At 68.0% G+C, this 19,911-nt stretch overlaps 1 protein-coding gene across 6 annotated transcripts; it reads right to left on the bottom strand.

Annotated features, from left to right (window-relative positions):
• Positions 1-5,020: 5,020 nt before the first annotated feature.
• On the bottom strand, positions 5,021-19,836 carry RNF31 (ring finger protein 31). 6 transcript variants are annotated; one of them, XM_063321971.1, is made up of 20 exons: positions 19,768-19,836; positions 18,309-18,596; positions 17,812-17,973; positions 16,525-16,680; positions 15,790-15,843; positions 15,454-15,505; positions 15,001-15,043; positions 14,385-14,739; positions 13,711-13,939; positions 13,328-13,597; positions 12,649-12,830; positions 11,304-11,514; positions 9,654-9,827; positions 9,309-9,407; positions 8,792-8,881; positions 7,579-7,697; positions 6,798-6,911; positions 6,340-6,397; positions 6,141-6,237; positions 5,021-5,321 (listed from the first exon to the last, which is right to left on the bottom strand). In XM_063321971.1, the coding sequence occupies exons 2-20, from the start codon at positions 18,591-18,593 to the stop codon at positions 5,105-5,107; spliced, it is 2,967 nt and encodes a 988-aa protein (XP_063178041.1). In that variant the 5' UTR covers positions 18,594-18,596; positions 19,768-19,836; the 3' UTR covers positions 5,021-5,104. The 6 variants fall into 6 exon arrangements, 4 of the variants coding, with proteins under 4 accessions (XP_063178041.1, XP_063178042.1, XP_063178043.1 ...); XM_063321972.1 differs by lacking the exon at positions 11,304-11,514 and adding an exon at positions 8,185-8,299; XM_063321973.1 differs by lacking the exon at positions 11,304-11,514.
• Between the last annotated feature and the right edge of the window lie 75 nt (positions 19,837-19,911).

Here is a 19,911-nt window from a genome sequence, read left to right as displayed (position 1 = left end):
GGGCAGCTCGGGGGGGGCTATGGGTGCTGTGGGGCAGCTATAGGGCAGCGTTTGGGGCCTACAGGGCGCTATGGGGCGGTGGGGGGGGGGTCTATGGGGCAGTGTTTGGGGTCTACGGAGGAGTTTAGGGGGTGCTATGGGTCGCGATGGGGCAGTAGTGAGTTTCTCTGGGGTGCTATGGGGCAGCGGTGGAGATCTCTGGGGTGCTATGGGGCAGCGTGTGGGGCAGCCGTGGGGCACTCACTGCCGGGGGGGGCTGAGGTCGATCCTGGCGGGGGGCAGGGCCCGGTGCAGCCGCGCCAGAACCTGCGTGACCTCCTCTGGGGGGGGGGCAGGGTCAGTGCCCCATAGACACCCCCAGCGCCCCATAGACCCCCCCAGTGCCCCATAGATCACCCCCCGAGCCCCATCACCCCCCATAAACTCTCGTATCCCACCCCAGGGACCCCCATATTCGTCCCCCCCAGGTGCCCCCCTGGCCCCACAGGCCCCCATAAGCCCCCCAACCCCCCCCCCCCCCCCCACGGACCCCCATAACCCCCTAGTGACCCCCATAACCCCCCATATCCCCCCCCGGGGACCCCCATAACCCCCTAGTGACCCCCATAACCCCCCATATCCCCCCCATAACCCCCTAGTGACCCCCATAACCCCCCAGGGACCCGCATAAGCCCCTAGTGACCCCCCCATAACCCCCCCCAGGGACCCCCATAACCCCCCCAATCCCCCCCCAGAGACCCCCATACCCCCCTAGTGACCCCCAGAACCCCCCATATCCCCCCCCATGACCCCCTAGTGACTCCCATAACCCCTCATAACCCCCCCCAGGGACCCCCATAACCCCCCATATCCCCCCCCATGACCCCCTAGTGACCCCCATAACCCCTCATAACCCCCCCCTAGTGACCCCCATACCCCCCTAGTGACCCCCATAACCCCCCCAATCCCCCCACAGGGACCCCTATACCCCCCTAGTGACCCCCATAACCCCCCATATCCCCCCCATACCCCCCTAGTGACCCCCACAACCCCCCTCAATCCCCCCACAGAGACCCCCATAACCCCCTAGTGACCCCCATAACCCCCCCAATCCCCTCCCAGAGACCCCCATAACCCCCTAGTGACCCCCATAACCCCCCATATCCCCCCTATAACCCCCTAGTGACCCCCATAACCCCCCATATCCCCCCCCAGGGACCCCCATAACCCCCTAGTGACCCCCATAACCCCCCATATCCCCCCCCATGACCCCCTAGTGACCCCCATAACCCCTCATAACCCCCCCAGGGACCCCCATACCCCCCTAGTGACCCCCATAACCCCCCATATCCCCCCCCATACCCCCCTAGTGACCCCCACAACCCCCCTCAATCCCCCCAGGGACCCCCATACCCTCCTAGTGACCCCCATAACCCCCCAGAGACCCCCATAACCCCCTAGTGACCCCCATAACCCCCCATATCCCCCCCCATACCCCCCTAGTGACCCCCATAACCCCTCATAACCCCCCATATCCCCCCCATAACCCCCTAGTGACCCCCATAACCCCTCAGATCCCCCCCCAGGGACCCCCTAGCCCCCCCATAGGCCCCCCCGGGCGGGCCGTACCCAGCAGCACGCCGCACTGCCGCCCGAAGACCCGCACCAGCCCCAGCTGCAGCAGCGCCGCCAGGTAGAGGGAGCAGCGGGGGGGCGGGGCCCCGGGGGGCGGGGGCGGCACCTCCCACCCGCTGCGCCCATTCACGAACGCCACCAGCGCCGCGCTGCGGGGGGGGGGGGGGGGGAGGGAGAGGCGGGGTCACGGCCTCGGCCAATCGCACGCCGGGGGGGCGGAACCGCCGTGGGTCCATTCGCCCCATTGGTCAGCAGAGGGAGGGGGCGGAGTCACCACCGTCCCATTCACTCCATTGGGGCGTGAAGGGGGCGGGGCCAGGACGGCCCGGTGGCGCGCAGGGGGGGCGGAGCCACGGCGGTCCATTCACCCCATTGGCCCGCAGGGGGAGGGGGCGGAGTCAGGGTCGCCTATTAACACGCGAGGGGGCGGTGCCAGGGCAAGCCCCTTCACCCCATTGGCCCGCAGAGGGAGAGGGCAGAGTCACCGCCATCCCATTCACCGGCGTGCAGAGGGAGGGGGCGGAGCCAGGGCGGCCCCTTCACCCCATTGGGCCGCAGAGGGAGGGGGCGGAGTCATCGCCATTCCGTCCACCCCATTGGGCTGCAGAGGGAGGGGGCGGAGTCACCGCCGTCCCATTCAGTCCATTGTCCTGCAGAGGGGGCGGAGTCACCGCCGTCCCGTTCACCCCATTGGCCCGCAGAGGGAGGGGGCGGAGTCACCACCATCCCATTCACTCCATTCTCCTGCAGAGGGGGCGGAGTCTCCACTGTCCCAGTCACCCCATTGGCCCGCAAAGGAAGGGGGCGGAGTCACCACCGTCCCATTCACTCCATTGTCCCACAGAGGGAGGGGGCGGGCCCGGGGCGGCCCATTCATTCCCATCGCGACCCCGTTTCTGGCAGAATTCGCCCCAAAGCGCCCCGTCCCCCCCCCCCCGGCGCTACCAGGTGTGGGGCACGTCCACCCGCAGGTACTCCCGCCGCACCAGCCGCGAGCTGCAGGTGGCCGCCAGCCTGGGGGGGGGCGGGGAGAGACCCAAAATCAGCCGCTTTCACCCCAAAAAGAACCCGACCCCCCCCCCACCCCCCCGAGCCCCGAAATCCCCCCGTTTCAGCCCAAAACGGCACCTACCAGATGACGCCGAAGCAGCCGCTGCGGCGCTGCAGCACCTCGGGGTAGTAGAACATGGCGGCGGCCCAAAAAAGCCTTCAATTCGCCCCAAAAATCTGGGGCGGGGCAGCAAAAAATGGGGGGGGGGGAGGAAAAAAAAAAAAAAACAACCCCAAAATTGGGGCAACGGCGGCGAGGAGGAGGGTGGGGGGGGGTAAAACCCCCTCCGAGACCCCCAAAAGACCCCCCCCCAAAAAAACGAGGTCACGCAAAATAGAGCAATTTAAATAAATAAGCGGCTTAAATAAATTAGCGGTTTAAATAAAAGGCGGGTTTGGCCCCAAAACCCCCCCCCCCAAGTGCGTTAAAATTAGGAATTGAGGTTAAAAAAGGCGGCCGAAAAGGGCAGCTTTAGCCTCGAAATGGAGCGAGTTTAAATAAATTTAAATATTTTCACCCAAATTTAAATAGTTTTTATATTAAATAACATTAAAATCACTTCAGCGAATTGAAGCGCTTAATGCTCAATAACTAAAGAGGTTTAAAACCCCACTTTTTTGCCCCAAAAGCCCACGAAAAGACCCCAAAACTACCCCCCCCCGCCTTTAAAATCCCCCAAATTTAAATATAATAATCTAAATAAATAAAAGATTATTAAAAAAAGCCGGAGTTGGCCCCAAAATCCCGGGAAACGGCCGCAAAAGCCGGCACCGACCCGGTTGAAATGTTAAATAAGGTTAATTCAACCAATATCTTAACTTATTAATTTAAATAAATAGGTTTTAAAAGGTTTTTTAGGGGGAAAGTTGCTTTAGACTCCTAAAAGTTCCCCAAAGCGGGAACTCCAGCCCCATACATGTTAATTTAAATAAATTAAGCCTTTGAAAAAGCCGAATTTGGCCCCCAAAATCCCCCAAACCGGCCCCAATCGCGGCCCCTCCCCCCTTCTAAACGTCTCGCTTTAATTAACAGATTAATTTAATTAAGAGCCTTTTGCTCAAAACCTCCCCCCCCCCCCCCCCGCCAAACCGCGAATCCAATTAAGATCAATTCAACCCTTTAACCCCCGAATTTCGGTCGAAAAGGGTCCCAAACCGGCCCAAAATAAAGCCTTAAAAATTAGCGGCTGCTAACTGCACTCGCTAATTAACCCCTAATTAAGGGCCGGGCCGGCCCCGCCCCAACTAACGCCCCTCCCCGCCCCCCGCCGTTAATTAATTTAAACCGCCGCTGCTCTCCACCGCCTCTCGGGAGGTCGCTGGGGGGCAGTCAGTCGCTAATTAGTCATTAATTAGCGTTAATTGGCGCCGGAGCCGAGAGGAACCCGCCGCTGTCGCCCGCCGCCGCCCGACGGAGGGGGCAGGCGGCGCGCCCCGCCTTATATCACCTCGCCCCCTCCCCGCCACCAATCAGCGACCCGCTCGCCTCAGCGCCGCCGAGCCAATCAGCGCCTCGCTCCCCTCAGCGAGGGGGCGGGACGACAGCGGCGGGAAAGCGGCGACCAATCGGCGCCTCCCTGCCTTCCCCTGGAGACGGCCGAGCCAATGGGAGGCCTTCCCTCCTTGCGGCACCGGCCAATCAGCGGGCGCCGCCGCTTTCCCGGGCTTTCTCCTCAGCGTGAGGGAGCGGCGGCGGGCAGACAGCGGCGGGGAGCGAAGGCAGCGGGTGGGTGTTCCGTTCTCTCCGGACCTCACGGACGCGGTGATGGGCTGTGGGTCCCGGGGGGGGGGTTCGGGCGCGTCTGTGGGTCCTGGGGCGGGGGGGTGTCAGTGGGTTCCAGAGGACCTGGGGTTCCTGGGGGGGTTCGGGAGGGTCCGGGGGCGTCTAGAGGGTCCCGGGGTGGGGGTGTGTGGTGTTCCTCTGGGTTCCGGAGCGGTCTATAGGTCCTGGCGGCGGGGGGGGGGGGGGGGGGGACTGTGGTTCCCGGAGTGTCTTTGGGGTCCCGGGGTTTTCTGTGGGTCCCGTGAGGGGGAGTTGGGGGTCTCGGAGGTTGTCTATGTGTCCCGGGGGAGGGTTTATGGCGGTCCCGGGGGGTTTCTGTGAGTCCCGGGTGGGGGGGGGGGGGGGACGACTATGGATCCCGGGGTGTGTGTGTCCCTATAGGGCGGGGGGGGGGGGGGCACTTATGGGGCTGGTGTGGGGCAGAGATGGGGCACTTGTGGGGCAGCCGCAAGCCCCGCCCCTTCGAAGCCTGGCCCCCCCATTGGCTCTGCTTCCCCCGCCCCCCTCCGAGGCCCTGCCTCCCCATTGGCTCCGCCTCCCCCTGAGGCCCCGCCCCCTCATCACGCGTGGGCGTGGCCAGCGCTGCCTTTATTGACCCTGCCGGGAGGGGGGGGGCGTGGCCAGCGCCGCGTTCTTCAATGGCGCGGGGGGGCGTGGTCAGCGGCGGGGGGGCGTGGCCAGCGGCGCCTCCGTCTCCAGCAGGCGGCGCAGGCGCCGGTCGTAGTCGGCTTCGCTCTCGGCCGGGTCGCGGGGCGGCCTCCCGGCCGGTAGGTGGCGTTCTGCCGCCGCCCGTAGTTCGGCCCGCGAGTAGAGACGCGCCGGGTCCAGCCCGTGCTCGTTGATGAGCCCCACCAGGTACTCCGTGTAGTGGCCCCTGCCGGCAGGGAGGCGCGTACGGCCTCAGCCCCGACCCACAGGGACCGCCCCCCCCCCCCGGTGCCCCACAGGCACCCTAAATGCCTCTTAGGGACCTCAGACACCCCCCAAGGGACCCCCAGGTGCCCCACAGAGGGCCCAGGTGCCCCATAGGGCCCCCCCAGTGCCTCATAGGGACCCCTAAATGCCCCATAGGGCCCCCCCCAGTACCCCATAGGGACCCCCATGTGCCCCATAGGGAACCCAGACACCCCATAAGGACCACATATCACCCCCCCTACGACTGTCCCATATGGTCTAAACACCCCCCTGGGGACCCCATAACGACCCCCAGGTGCCCCATAGGGACCCCAACTCCCCCTCCCCCCCCGCCAAGGGACTCCCAGGTGCCCCACAGAGGGCCCGTAAGTGCCCTCTAGGGGCCTGAAATGCCTCTCCTGGGACCCCCAACTGCCCCACAGGGGACCCGAACACCCCTGAGACCCCCAGGTTCCCCACAGGGGCCCGTAAGTGCCTCATAGGGACCCCAGGTACCCCATAGCGACCCCCAAGTGCCCCACAGGGGGTGCAAACATCCCCCCAAGACCCCCAGGTGCCCCACAGTGACCCTATATCGATTCCCTATCACCCCCCCCAGTGCCCCATAGGGCCCAAACATCCCCCCGGGGACCCCGAAGTGCCCCACAGGTGCCCCTAAATACCCCATAGGGACCTCAAAGAACCCCCAAGTGTCCCATAAGGACCCCAGAGACCCCGTAGGGACCCCATATCACCCCCCAGGTGCCCCATAGGGCCCACCCCATAGCGCCCCACTCACCGGCAGAGGCCGGCGTGGCCTGGGGGGATGTCTCTGCCACAGGGCTCGTCCCGCAGCCCGGCCCCCGTCTCCTTCTGCTCCAGCACCCCACAGCCCCCTGCGCCACAGCCTCAGCGCCCGCCCCACGCCTGCCCCACACTTGGGGGGCATGGCGGGGAGGGGTGGGAAAAGGGGGGAAAGGGGAAAGGGGGGTCCCCACCTCCGGGCACAGGCTGGGCTTCGGCCGGCGGCTCCGTGTCGAAGGGCACCCCTCCTTCCTGGGGGGCAGGCGACCCACAAGTGACCCACAGCAACCCATAGCGATCCCCAGCTGCCCCACAGTGACCCACAGCCACCCCCAGCTGCCCCACAGCGACCCACAAGTGCCCTGTAGAACCCCACCACTGCCCCACAGCGAGCCCCAAGCACCCTATAGTGCCCCATAGAGACCCGCAGCTGCCCCATAGAGAGCCCCAGCGACCCCCAAGTGCCCCATTGCAGCAAAGTGCCTCACAGCGACCCCCAACTGCCCCATAAAGACCCACATGACTCCCAGCTGCCCCACAGCGGCCCCCAAGTGCCCTCCAGATGCCCTCACACCACCCCAGTGCCCCCCCCGCCCCCTCGGCTCCTGCCCAACAGCCCCGCCCCCCGCCCCACAGCTGCCCCATAGCGCACCCGCAGGAGGCGCTGGAGGCGGGGGGGCTCCCAGTCGCGCAGGTAGAAGAGGCAGTCGCGGGGGTGGTGGCCGTGCAGGGACCCCCGCAGGGGACAGCCCTCCTCGGGGCAGCGCTGGGGGGGGCCTCAGACCCACGGCCGCCCCACAGCGACGCCCTGCCCCACGGCAAACCCCCCGCCCCACAGACACCCCCAGGGAGAGACACCCCCCTGCCCCGTGGGGACTCCCTCCAGCCCCCTGGAGGACCCCTCTGCCCCACAGGGATCCTGTGGAGACCCCTTGAGCCCCATAGAGACCCTCTGCCCCACAGAGACCTCCTCCAGCCACATAGGGACCCCTTCAGCCCCATAGAGACCCCCAGGGAGAGTCCCTCATCCCCATAGAGACCCCGTGGGACCCCCCTCAGCCCCACAGGGACCCCTTCAGCCCCATAGAGACCCCCACGGAGAGTCCCTCATCCCCATAGAGACCCCGTGGGACCCCCCTCAGCCCCACAGGGACTCCTCCAGCCCCATAGAGACCCCACCCCCGCCCCACAGGGACCTTGTAGGGCCCCTCCCAGCCCCATAGAGACCCCCCTCAGCCCCACAGGGACCCCTTCAGCCCCATAGAGACCCCACCCCCACCCCATAAGGACCTTGTGGGGGCCCCTCCAGCCCCACAGGGATTCCTCCAGCCCCATACAGACCCCACCCCCGCCCCATAGGGACCTTGTAGGGAGCCCCCCAGCCCCATAGGGACCCCACAGCCCCCCCGCCCCACGGCCCCCGCCCCACTCACGTCCTTGGGGTGGAAGGGGTGCCCGCAGGCGCAGCAGAAGTGGTGGCGGCACTGGGAGCACTGGCAGTGCAGGCACCCGCCCCGCGCCAGCGCGAACCACACCCCACACCGCGGGCACGCTGTGGGGCACACGGGGGGCAGGCGTGGGGCAGCTGTGGGGCTGGGCCATAGGGCAGGGCCATAGAGCAGGTGTGGGGCTGGAGTATGGGGCAGAGCCATGGGGCAGTGGGGCAGATAGGGGGAAGGTGTGGGGCAGGGCCATAGGGCAGAGCCGTGGGGCTGGGACGTGGGGCAGAGCCGTGGGGCTGGGCTGTAGGGCTGGGGCGTGGGGCTGGGACGTGGGGCAGAGCCATGGAGGTGGGCTGTGGGGCAGGACCATGGGGTAGCTCTGGAGGTGGGCTGTGGGGCAGAGCCATAGGGCTGAACCATGGGGCAGCTATGGGGCCGGACTATGGGGCAGAGCCGTGGGGCTGGGTTGTACCCACACACCACCACATGCAGTGCCATGGCGCAGAGTGTCTTGTCCCCAGCCCCCCAAGTGAGCCATGGGGCAGGGTGACCCTCCCCGCCCAGTTCCCAGACCCCCAAGTGCTGTGGGGCACCCACCGATGCCGTGTTCCCGCAGAAAAGCCGCCAGCCCCACGGGCGCCGCTTGTGGGTCACGGGCGCCCAGCCAGGCCCCGAACTCGGCGCAGGAGAGGGAGGCGTGTTGGGGGTCCCACTGCCAGGGGGGGCGGTGTCACCCCACGGCGACCCACAGCCGCCCCAGTGACCTACAGGGACCCATAGCGACCCCCAGCCACCCCATAGGGACCCACAACCACCACATAGTGACCCACAGGGATCCATAGCAACCCATAGCTGCCCCATAGGGACCCCCAACACCCCATGGGTGCCCCATAGTGACCCACAGCCACCCCATGGGGACCCACACTGCCCCATAGTGACCCACAGCTGCTGTATAGGGTCCTCCAACACCCCATAGTGACCCACAGCTGCCTCATAGGGACCCACAGATGCCCCATAGTGACCCACAGCCAACCCACAGGGCCCCACAACTGCCCCATGGGGACCTTCCAGCCCCATATCCCCCCCCCAGCCCCACACCCCTCCAGCATCACATCCTGCCCCAGCCCCACATCTTTCCAGTTCCACATCCCCCTCCCCAGCCCCATAGGGTCCCCCCAGCCCCACATCTCCCCACATCCCGCACCGGGCGCTGGCAGCGGGGGCAGAAGCGCTGCTGGCACTGGGGACACTGGGCCGGGCCCTGCTCCGCCTCGAAGATGAACCCAAACGAGCACTTGGGGGGCAAGGGGGGGAGGGGGTCAGCCCCACGGCCTGACCCCCAGAGTCCCCCCCCAGCCCCATAGACACCTCCCCTGCCCCATAGAGCTCCCCGCTCCGGTTCCACAAACCTGCTCCAGCCCCATAGATCCTTCCCACAGACTCCCCCCTGCCCCATAGAGCACTGCCTCTGGCCCCATAGATCCCCCCACTGCCCCACAGCTCCCTCCCCCAGCCCCACAGCTCCCCTCCCGCCCCGTAGAGTCCTCCCAGTTCCACATTCCCCCCCCTCCAGCCCCATAGCTTCCCCCCCTCTGGCTCCACAGACTCCCCCCGGCCCTATAGATCCCTCCCCCAGCCCCATAGATTCCCCAGCCCCACAGAGCCGCCTTCTGCCCTATAGCGCCTCCTTCTGCCCCCCCCCAGGCCCCCCGGCCCCCCACCTGGATGCACCAGAGGAACTTGGGGTCCCGCAGCAGCTCCAGCTCCGTCAGCTTCTGGGTGAAGAGCTGGTAGGTGTCGGGGTCCAGGCACTGCCGCAGCTGGGGGGCAGCCGTGGGTCAGACCCCCACGCAGCCCCACAGCCCCCGAGAGCACCCGGGGGGGCACCGCAGAACCCCCCCCCCCCCCCCCGCCGTGAGCCACTTGTGGGGCAGAGAGTCCCTTGCAGGGCAGAGCGCCCCTCTGGGACCCATTTACGGGGCGCGAGGACTTGGGGGGCGGCCCCTCCTCACCCAGGTGGGGCAGGGCAGGGGGGGGCGATGTGGGGCGGGGTGTGGGTCGCAGACCTGGGTGTCGAGGGTGGAGAAGTAGCAGAGGCGCTGCCCCTCGTCGCCCAGGTCGGGCTTGCCGCAGGCGGGGCAGACCAGGTCGCGCACCCCCCGCTCCTTGACGCCGATGGTGAAGTGCAGGCGGAAGCACTCGGGGCACAGCGGGCACTCGCAGCCCGTCAGCCACTGCATCTGCCGGGGGGGGGGGCGGGGGGGGGGTCACGGCGCCCCGCAGGCCCCCCCCGCCCCCTCCAGTACCCCCCCCCCCCCCCATCCCTAGTGTCCGTCCCCCCCATTCCCCCCCCCCAGTTTCACCATTCCCCCTATTTCCCCCCTGTTCCCCCCAGTTTCCCCCATCCCCTCCCAGTCCTCCCCAGTCCCCCCCAGTTTCCCCAGTCTCCCCCATCCTCTCCCAGTTCCCCCCATCCCCCCCCAGTCCCCCCCAGTTTCCCCCATCCCCTCCCAGTTCCCCCAGTCCCCCCAGTTCCCCCAATTTCCCCAGTTCCCTCTGTCCCCTCCCAGTTCCTCCCATCCCCTCCCAGTTCCCCCAGTCCCATTTCCCCCATCCCCCCCCACTTCCCCCCAATTTCCCCAGTTTCCCCAGTCCCCCCCAGTTCCCTCCATCCCCCCCCAGTTCCCCCCAATTTCCCCAGTTCCCCCATCCTCTCCCAGTCCCCCCCAGTTTCCCCCATCCTCTCCCAGTTCCCCCCAGTTTCCCACATTCCCCCCCATTCCCCCAATTCCATCCCAGTCCCCTCCCAGTTCCCCCAATTTCCCCAGTTCCCTCCATCCCCCCCCATCGCCTCCCAGTTCCCCCAGTCCCCCCCCCATTTCCCCCGTCCCCTCCCAGTTCCCCCCATCACATCCCCCCAAGTTCCCCCATCCCCTCCCAGTTCCCCCAGTCCCCCCAGTTCCCCCCAATTTCCCCAGTTCCCTCCGTCCCCTCCCAGTTCCTCCCATCCCCTCCCAGTTCCCCCCATCCCCCCCCAGTCCCCCCCAGTTCCCCCCATCCTCTCCCAGTTCCCCCCAGTTTCCCACATTCCCCCCCGTTCCCCCAATTCCATCCCAGTCCCCTCCCAGTTCCCCCCATCCCCTCCCACTTCCCCCAGTCCCCCCCCCATTTCCCCGTCCCCTCCCAGTTCCCCCCATCACATCCCCCCAAGTTCCTCCATCCCCTCCCAGTTCCCCCAGTCCCCCCCAATTTCCCCAGTTCCCTCTGTCCCCTCCCAGTTCCTCCCATCCCCTCCCAGTTCCCCCAGTCCCCCCCCCATTTCCCCCGTCCCCTCCCAGTTCCCCCCATCCCATCCCCCCAAGTTCCCCCATCCCCTCCCAGTCCCCCCAGTTCCCCCCAATTTCCCCAGTTCCCTCCGTCCCCTCCCAGTTCCTCCCATCCCCTCCCAGTTCCCCCAGTCCCGTTTCCCCCATCGCCCCCCAGTTCCCCCAATCCCCCCCACTTCCCCCCAATTTCCACAGTTCCCCCCGTCCCCCCCAGTTTCCCCAGTCCCCCCCCGTTTCCCCCATTCCCCCCCAGTTTCCCCAGTCCCGTTTTCCCCGTCCCCCCCCAGTTCCCTCCATCCCCCCCCAGTTCCCCCAGTCCCCCCCCCATTTCCCCCATCCCCTCCCAGTCCCCCCCAGTTCCCCCGTCCCCCCCAGCTCCCCCCGCGGTACCTGCTGGCGGGGCAGCCCCCCCCCGCAGACGGCGCACTCGCAGCGCAGGCGGCGGCGCAGGGCGGCGCGGTCGGGGCAGAGCCCCACGGCCTCCACCAGCTCCCCCAGCGCCCGCGGGCCCAGCCCCAGCTCCCGGCCCAGGCTGGCCACCAGCACGGCCCGGCCCCAGCTCGCCACCCCCCAGCGTGGCCAGCGCCCGCCGCACCACCGCCTGCCGCCGGGCCGGGGCTCAGCCGGGCTGCGGCCCCCCGCGCCCCCTGGCAGAACCCCCCGACACCAGCCCCCCTCCCGGTGACAGAAACCCCCTCCCGGTGACAGAAACCCCCTCCCAGTATCCCCAAACCCCCTCCCAGTGACATAAACACCCTCCCAGTAATCCAAGACCCCCTCCCAGTGACAGAAACCCCCCCAGTAACCCCGAACCCCTTCCCAGTATCCCCAGACCCCCTCCCAGTGACATAAACACCCTCCCAGTAATCCAAGACCCCCTCCCAGTAACCCAGGACCCCTTCCCAGTATCCCCAGACCCCCTCCCAGTAACCCCGGACCCCTTCCCAGTATCCCCAGACCCCCTCCCAGTAACCCAGGACCCCCTCCCAGTAACCCAGGATCCCCTCCCAGTAACCCCAGACCACCTCCCAATAACATAAACCCCCTCCCAGTACCCCCAGACCCCCTCCCAGTAACCCAGGACCCCCTCCCAGTAACTCCAATCCCCCTCCCAGTAACCCCAGGCCCCCCACCAGTAACATAAGCCCCCTCCCAGTAACCCCAGACCCCCTCCCAGTAACTCCAATCCCCCTCCCAGTAACCCCAGGCCCCCCACCAGTAACATAAGCCCCCTCCCAGTAACCCCGGACCCCCTCCCAGTAACCCCAGGCCCCCCACCAGTAATACAAGCCCCCTCCCAGTAACCCCAGATCCCCTCCCAGTAACTCCAATCCCCCTCCCAGTAACCCAGGATCCCCTCCCAGTAACCCCAGACCCTTCCCAGTAACTCCAATCCCCCTCCCAGTAACCCCAGACCACCTCCCAATAACATAAACCCCTTCCCAGTAACCCAGGACCCCCTCCAGTAACTCCAATCCCCCTCCCAGTAACTCCAATCTCCCTCCCAGTAACCCAGGACCCCTTCCCAGTAACTCAGGACCCCCTCCCAGTAACTCTAATCCCCCTCCCAGTAACCCAGGACCCCTTCCCAGTAACTCCAATCCCCCTCCCAGTAACCCCAGGCCCCCCACCAGTAACAGACCCCCACTCCCAGTAACATAAACCCCCTCCCAGTAACCCAGGACCCCCTCCCAACGCCCCCCAGTCGCTCCCGGCGCCCCCGGCACACACGCACCTGCTGGTCGGGGCTCTGGAAGTCGAGGGGGGCTGCTGGGGGTCCCAGAGGCGGCGCAGGAAGGGCTGGAGCCGCCGGCGCTGCAGGTCCCCCAGCGCCCCCCAGGCGTCCCCCCCGTTCTGGTAGAGGGCCCCTGCCGCCGCCGCCCGCTCCCCGAACCCCAGCGCCGCCAGCACCCGCAGCTGCGCCGGGAGGGCCCAGTAAGGCCCAGTACGGCCCAGTGGGAGACACCCTCACCCCCCAGTACCCCCAGTACGGCCTCGGGGGGGCCTGCCAGCAGCTCCCAGTAACACCAGTACGGCCCGGTGTCCCCCCCGCCAGCCCCAGCCATGGCACGCCTGAGCCGCACGGCCACGCCCCCAATCCTGCTAGCCACGCCCACCCGCCGTTGACCCCGCCCCCTAAAATCCCTAACCACGCCCACACCCTTAACCCCCTGGCTATTTGGCCACGCCCCCGGCTCTTTAGCCCCGCCCCGTGCCTGCTGACCACGCCTCCATCCCTTTAAATCCGCCCACCCACCCCCACCCAATAGTTGTGCTCCCCGTGGCCACGCCCCCACCTTAAACCCGCCCCTGCGCTCTAAGCCACGCCCCCTCCTCCCACCGCTGCCCTATAGGGAAGCCCCGCCCCCTGAAACCCCGCCCTCCCAAGCCCCGCCCCCCAGCCCGGCACGCACCTGCCGGCGGCGGTGGCCCATGGCGGCCTGCAGGGCGCGCTGGGGGTGGCCGTGGGCGCGGGCCCAGGCGCGGGCGGCCTCCCGCAGGGACAGGGCCCCCAAGGGCCCCCCCGCCTCGGCCGCCCCCCGCCTCTCCGCCGCCCCCGCCAGCGCCCCCAGCGCCGCCCCCAGCCCCGCCAGCGCCCGCCCCACCGCCCGCCCCGCCGGGGGGCCCTGCTCCAGCGCCGCCCCCACCACCGCCTCCGCCGGAACCCCCGCCGCCTCCGCCGCCTGCCGGGGTGGGGGGGGGGGGGGGGGGGTCAGCCCGCGGGGCAACCACGGACACCCCCCCCAGGGACACCCGGTAACCCCCCCCCTTGCCCCCCCCCCCCGCCCCGTCTCACCCTGACGATGGCGACGACGCGTCGCCCCCCCTCCAACAGCCGCTGCTGCCGCCGGCGCCGGGGATCCGGGGGGGGCTCCGGGGGGGGGGGTCGGGGGGGGCTCCCCTCCACGGCCGGGGCCTTGCGCTGGTTGCGGGGGGGGCGCCGTCCCCCCCCCGCGCTGACACACCTCGCACCCCCCCCCCGGGGCGGCGGCGTTCCAGTAGGTGCAGTGGGGGCACTGCCAGCCCTGGGGGGGGGGGGGGGACACGGGGGGGGTCCTTTGAGCGGGCGCCTGGGCCCCCCCCCGCCCCATAGACGGGGGTCCAGCCCCATAGATGTGGGGCCCAGCCTATAGACGGGGGGGTCACCCCGGACGCCTGGGTTCCCTTTCGGGGGCAGTTCTGGGGGGCTCCCGCGCTCCTGGGTCCCTCCTCCCCCATAGATGTGGGTCTCGGATGCCTGGCTGCCTTCTGCCCCATAGTTGTGGGTCCAGCCCCATAGATTTAGGTCCCCCCACTACCACCCCCCGGACAACTCGGTTTTCTTTCTGGGGAGATCCCGGACCCCTGGGTCCCCTTTTTCACACCCCCCCGGACACCCGAGTTACCCCCAAACGCCTGGGTGCCTTCTGCCCCATAGATGTGGGTCCAGCCCCATAGATGTGTGCCCCCCCCCCCCCCCCCTAGACTGACCTGTGGGGCGGGGGGGGGCCGCCGGGCGAGGCGGGGGCGCTCGCAGACCTCGCAGAGGACGCTGGGGCCGGGGTTGAGGAAGGTGCAGGAGGCGCAGGCCCAGCCCCCCGAGTCGCCGCTGCCGGGGGGCTGCCCCATAGATGCGGGGGGCTGCCCCACAGCGCCGTGGGGCTGGCCCTTAGGCGGAGGGGATCGCCCCGCGGAGGTGGGGGGCAGCGGCATGGAGCTGGGGGGCTGCCCGGCGGAGGTGGGGGGCGGCCCCCCGGATGCGGAGGGCAGCCCCGTAGCGCCGTGGGGCTGCCCCACGGAGGTGGGGCGCTGGCAGGTCTGGTGTGGCCACGGGGGGAGAGAGGAGCTGGGGGGCAAGAGGGGGGGGGTGAGGGACCCCATAGAGCCCCATAACCCCCGCTATGGGGCTAGAGGGGATTTGGGGGGGGTATGTGGGTCCTGTGGGGCTATAGGGCACTTGGGGGGGGGGCTATAGGGGATTTGGGGGGGGGGGGGGGGCTGCCCCGAGGTTCACAGGGATTGTTTGGGGCGCTATAGGGCAGGGCTGGGCCGCTATAGGGCAGCTTAGGGGTCGCTATAGGGCAGCTTAGGGGGCGCTGTAGGTTACCTGAGCTCTCCCCGCGGGGGGCTGCTGCCAGGGGGGGTCCCACCTGGGGGGGGGGGGCAAGAGCCTCAGCACCCGCACGGCACCTATGGGGCACCTACAGACCCCCCCCCGAGCCCCCCCAGCCCTATAGATCCCCACCCAGAGCCCCCCCAGCCCCTATAGATCCCCCCCAGAGCCCCCCCAGCCCTATAGAGCCCCCCTAGAGCCCCCCCAGCCCCTATAGAGCCCCCCCAGCCCCTATAGATCCCCCCCCCAGAGCCCCCCCAGCCCCTATAGAACCCCCCCAGCCCTATAGATCCCCACCCAGAGCCCCCCCAGCCCTATAGAGCCCCCCCCAGCCCTATAGATCCCCCCCAGAGCCCCCCCAGCCCTATAGAGCCCCCCCCAGCCCTATAGATCCCCCCCAGAGCCCCCCAGCCCCTATAGAGCCCCCCCCCCGTGCCCCCCCCCTACCTGTGGGGCCGCCCCCAGCCCTTATGGGCAGCGAATCTGGCACCAGCAGCTCCTGCGGGGGGGGGGGGGAAGAGGAGCCCGCCCAGTTCACACCAGTACAGACCAGTATGGACCAGTGACACCCACCCCCTCCCCCTAAGTACCGCCCAGTCCCTCCCAGTCCAGCTCTGTGCCCTCCCAGTCCCTCCCAGTACAGCTCTGTGCCCCCACAGTCCCTCCCAGTATAGCTCTGTGCCCCCCCAGTCCCTCCCAGTATGGCTCTGTGCCCCTCCCAGTCCCCCCCAGTATGGCTCTGTGCCCCCCCAGTCCCTCCCAGTCCCCCCAGTCCCCGCTCACCTCGCCCCCCCCCGCCAGGATGTCGGTGAAGAACTGGGGGTTGGGGTGCTGGTTCTGGAGTGGGGGGGGGACACAGTGTCAGAGCCCCACCAGTATAAACCAGTACAGACCAGTATCCCCCAGTATGTCCCAATCAGTCCTTTCCGTCCCCTGCAGTGCCATCTAATCCCACCCAGTGCCTCCCAGTCCCTCCCAGTGACCCCCCCAGTCTGTCCCAGTCCCCCCCAGTGACCCCCCCAGTCTCTCCCAGTGACCCCCCCAGTCTGTCCCAGTCCCCCCAGTGATCCCCCCAGTCTCTCCCAGTGACCCCCCCCAGTCCCTCCCAGTGCCCTTCAGTCAACCCCAGGCCCCCCCCGTGACCCCCCAGTGCCTCCCAGTCCCCCCCAGTGACCCCCCAGTCCCTCCCAGTCCCCCCCATTCCCCCCCAGTGACCTCCCCAGTGCCTCCCAGTCCCCCCCAGTGCCCCCCCAGTGCCTCCCAGTGACCCCCCAGTCCCTCCCAGTGCCTCCCAGTCCCCCCCAGTGACCCCCCAGTCCCTCCCAGTGCCCCCCCAGTGCCTCCCAGTCCCCCCCAGTGACTCCCTCAGTCTGTCCCCGTCCCTCTCAGTGCCCTTCAGTCAATCCCAGTCCCCCCCAGTGCCTCCCAGTCCCCCCCAGTGACCCCCCCGTCTCTCCCAGTGACCACCCAGTCCCTCCCAGTCCCCCCCCGTGCCCCCCAGTGTGCCCAGTTGCTGACGGCCAGCAGCAGGTCCAGCTCTGCGCGCAGCAGCAGGACGTCGGCGGTGACGGCGGCCACGCGGGGGCCGTGGGGCGCCCCCTGCCCCGGGGGGAAGCTCAGCCCCTCCCCCGTCTCCTCCGTGTAGCCCAGCAGGCGCAGCACCCCCCGGCCCCCCTGCGAGACAGGCCAGGCGCGCCGTGGGGCGGGGGGCGGCGGGGCCGGGGGGGGCAGTGGGGTCCCATGGGGGGGAACTGGGGTCCCATGGGGGGGATTGAGATCCTATGGGGGGAGTGGGGTCCCATAGGGGGGGAACTGGGGCCTATGGGGGGAGTGGGGTCCCATGGGGGGGGAACTGGGGTCCCATGGGGGGGGATTGGGATCCTATAGGGAGGGATTGGGGTCCTATGGGGGGAGTGGAGTCCCATAGCGGGGGAACTGGGGCCTATGGGGGGAGTGGGGTCCCATGGGGGGAAATAGGGGCCTATGGGGGGGGACTGGGGTCCCATGGGGGGAAATAGGGGCCTATGGGGGGGGATTGGGATCCTATAGAGAGGGATTGGGGTCCTATGGGGGGAAATAGGGGCCTATGGGGGGAGATTGGGGTCCCATGGGGGGAAATAGGGGTCCCATGGGGGTAGTGGGGTCCCATGGCGGGGGGGGAGCTGGGGCCTATGGGGGGGATTGGTGTCCCATGGAGGGGAAACTGGGGTCCTATGGGGGGAGATTGGGGTCCTATAGGGAGGGATCAGGGTCCTATAGGGGAGATTGGGGTCCTATGGGGAGGGATCAGGGTCCTATAGGGAGAGATTGGGGTCCTGTGGGGGGCAATGGGTCTTACAGGGGGGAGTGGGGCCTATGGGGGGGATTGGGGTCCTATGGGGGGGGGAAATGGGTGCTATAGGGGGTACTGGGGTCCCATGGGGGGGGACTGGGACCTATGGGGGGGGGGAAATGGTCCTATAGGGGGTGCTGGGGTCCTATGGGGGGGGGAACTGGGGTCCCATGGGCGGGGGATTGGGGCCTATGGAGGGGGATTGGGGTCCTATTGGGGGGGGGAAATGGGTCCTATAGGGGGTGCCGGGGTCCTATGGGGGGGGACTGGGGTCCTACAGGGGGGATTAGAGTCCCATGGGGGGGGACTGGGGTCCCGGGGGGGGGGGGGAAATGGATCCTATAAGGGGTACTGGGGTCCTATGGGGGGTGCTGGTGTCCTATGGGGGGGGGATTGAGGTCCCATGGGGGGGGATTGGGGTCCCATGGGGGGGAGTTGGGGGTCCCACGGCGGGGGGGGGGGATGCCGCGTACCCGAATGGCGCCCACGGTGCTGCGGAAGACGGGGTTGCCGAAGCGCACGCCCCGCCAGTGCCGGGGGGGCCGGGGCTGCAGCAGGTTGCGCCCGTATTTCTCCAGGATGCTCAGCGCCGTCCGCAGCCCCCCCAGCCCCGACGGAGGCTCCCCCCCCGCTGCCTAAAGGGAAGAAAAACCAGGGGGTTGGAGGGGGCGGGGGGGGGGGGGGGGCAAAACCGAGCACCCCCCGCGCCTCTTAAATCGCCCCCCGAACCCCCTAAACCCCCCCACAACGTATCCCAAAATCCTCACCCCCCCCGAGTTACAAATCCCACCCCCCCACTGCCCCAAATCACCTCCCGCACCCCAAAATCGCCACGTCGTACCCAAAGGTCACCGCCCCCCCCCCCCATAAACTGCCCTCCTGCACCCCAAAATTACCCCTCGGGCCCCTAAGTTGCCCCCCACCCCCCTGCCATTCCCCCCCCCCCCCCCCCCCAAAATAAAAAAGGTACCAGCCGCAGGTTGTCCCGCAGCAGCCGGACCCCGTCCAGGTGGCGGCACTTGGCCGGGGGGGGCAGGGGGAGCCCCAAAAGGGGGCCCAGTTCGGGCAGCGTCGCCTCCCCGGGTTCCCGCAGCAAAGCCGCCTCCAGCGCCGCCCGCAGCGGGGGGAGCTCGGGGGGGGACCCCCCCTCCCGGGGCTCGGGGGGCGCCCCTTGGTGGGGGGAGGGGGGGGCGGCAAGGGGGGGGGACCCCCCAGGGGCTTGGGGGCTCCCCCGGGGTTCGGCCTCTTCCGCCATCACCTGGGGGGGGGGGGGGGGGGAAGAGAGATTTAGGGGGGGGGTTAATGAGCCCAAAACCCACCCACCCCCCCCCGGGGGTCCTGTGTGTCCCCCCCCCCCCCAAAGTCACGGGGGGGGGGGGCGTTTGTATGAGAAAAATGTCCTTTGCAGGGGGGGATTCTTGTCAAAAAAAGGCGCTTTTTGGGGAAGTTCCCGTCAGAAAAAGCTGGTTATTGGGGAATTTTTGAGAGGAGAAGATCCCGGCGGGGGGGGGAATCCTGTCAGAAAGGGATCCCCGGGGGGAAATTCCTGTCGGAAAAGCATCTTTGTGAGGGAATTTTTGTCAGAAAAGGATCTCTGGGGGGAAATTCCTGTCAGAAACGGATCGCTATGAGAGAATTTCTGTCAAAAAATGATTCCTGGGGGGAAATTCCTGTCAGAAAGGGATCCCGGGGGGGGGGAATCCTGTTAGAAAGGGATCCCTGGGGGGAAATTCCTGTCAGGAAGGGATCCCTGGCATGAAATTCCTGTCAGAAACGGATCCCTGGGGAGAAATTCCTGTCAGAAAAGCATCTTTGTGAGGGAATTCCTGTCAGAAATGGATCCCTGGAGGGAAATTCCTCTCAGAAAGGGATCCTGGGGGGGGAGGAATCCTATCAGAAAGGGATCTCTGTGAGGGAATTCCTGTCAGAAGAGGATCCCTGGGGGGGAATTCCTGTCAGAAAAGGATCCCTGTGGGGGAATTCCTGTCAGGAAGGGATCCCTGGGGGGGAATTCCTGTCAGAAAAGGGTCTCTGTGAGGGAATTCCTGTCAAAAAAGGACCCCTGGGGGGGAATTCCTGTCAGGAAGGGATCCCTGGGGAGGGAATCCTGTCAGAAAAGGGTCTCTGTGAGGGAATTCCTGTCAGGAAGGGATCCCTGGGGGGGAATTCCCGCCAGGAAAGGGTCCCTGGTGGGCGGTTCTTCTCGGGGGTGGGGGTTCCCTGTGAGGGTGTCCCGTGTCGCTGCCCGGCGAATTCCTGTCAGCAAAGGCTCCCCCGCCCCCTGCGAGGGACCCCGGAGCCGGGTGCGTGCCAGGGTCCGGCGGTAGCGGGGAGAACTCGGGGAGCCCCAGCCCCGCGGCGGGGTTAAGCCGGGGAGGGAGGCGAGGGGGGACACACACACGGAACGACACCGGGGAGCCCCGGCCTACCTCAGGGGCCGGGGGGGCGGGGAGAAGAGGCGGCGGCAGCGCCCGCCCCGACCGGCGGCGCCTGCAAAATGGCGGCGGCGGAAGAAGGGGAAAGTGGCGGCTTCCCGCCCCGGCCGTGACGCCACGTCCGGCCACGCCCACGGA

Source organism: Chroicocephalus ridibundus, unplaced genomic scaffold (genome assembly GCF_963924245.1).
Source record: "Chroicocephalus ridibundus unplaced genomic scaffold, bChrRid1.1 SCAFFOLD_612, whole genome shotgun sequence".
NCBI lineage: Eukaryota > Metazoa > Chordata > Aves > Charadriiformes > Laridae > Chroicocephalus > Chroicocephalus ridibundus.
Note: the sequence above shows the minus strand (reverse complement) of the source record. Positions and strands in the feature narration are given on the sequence as shown.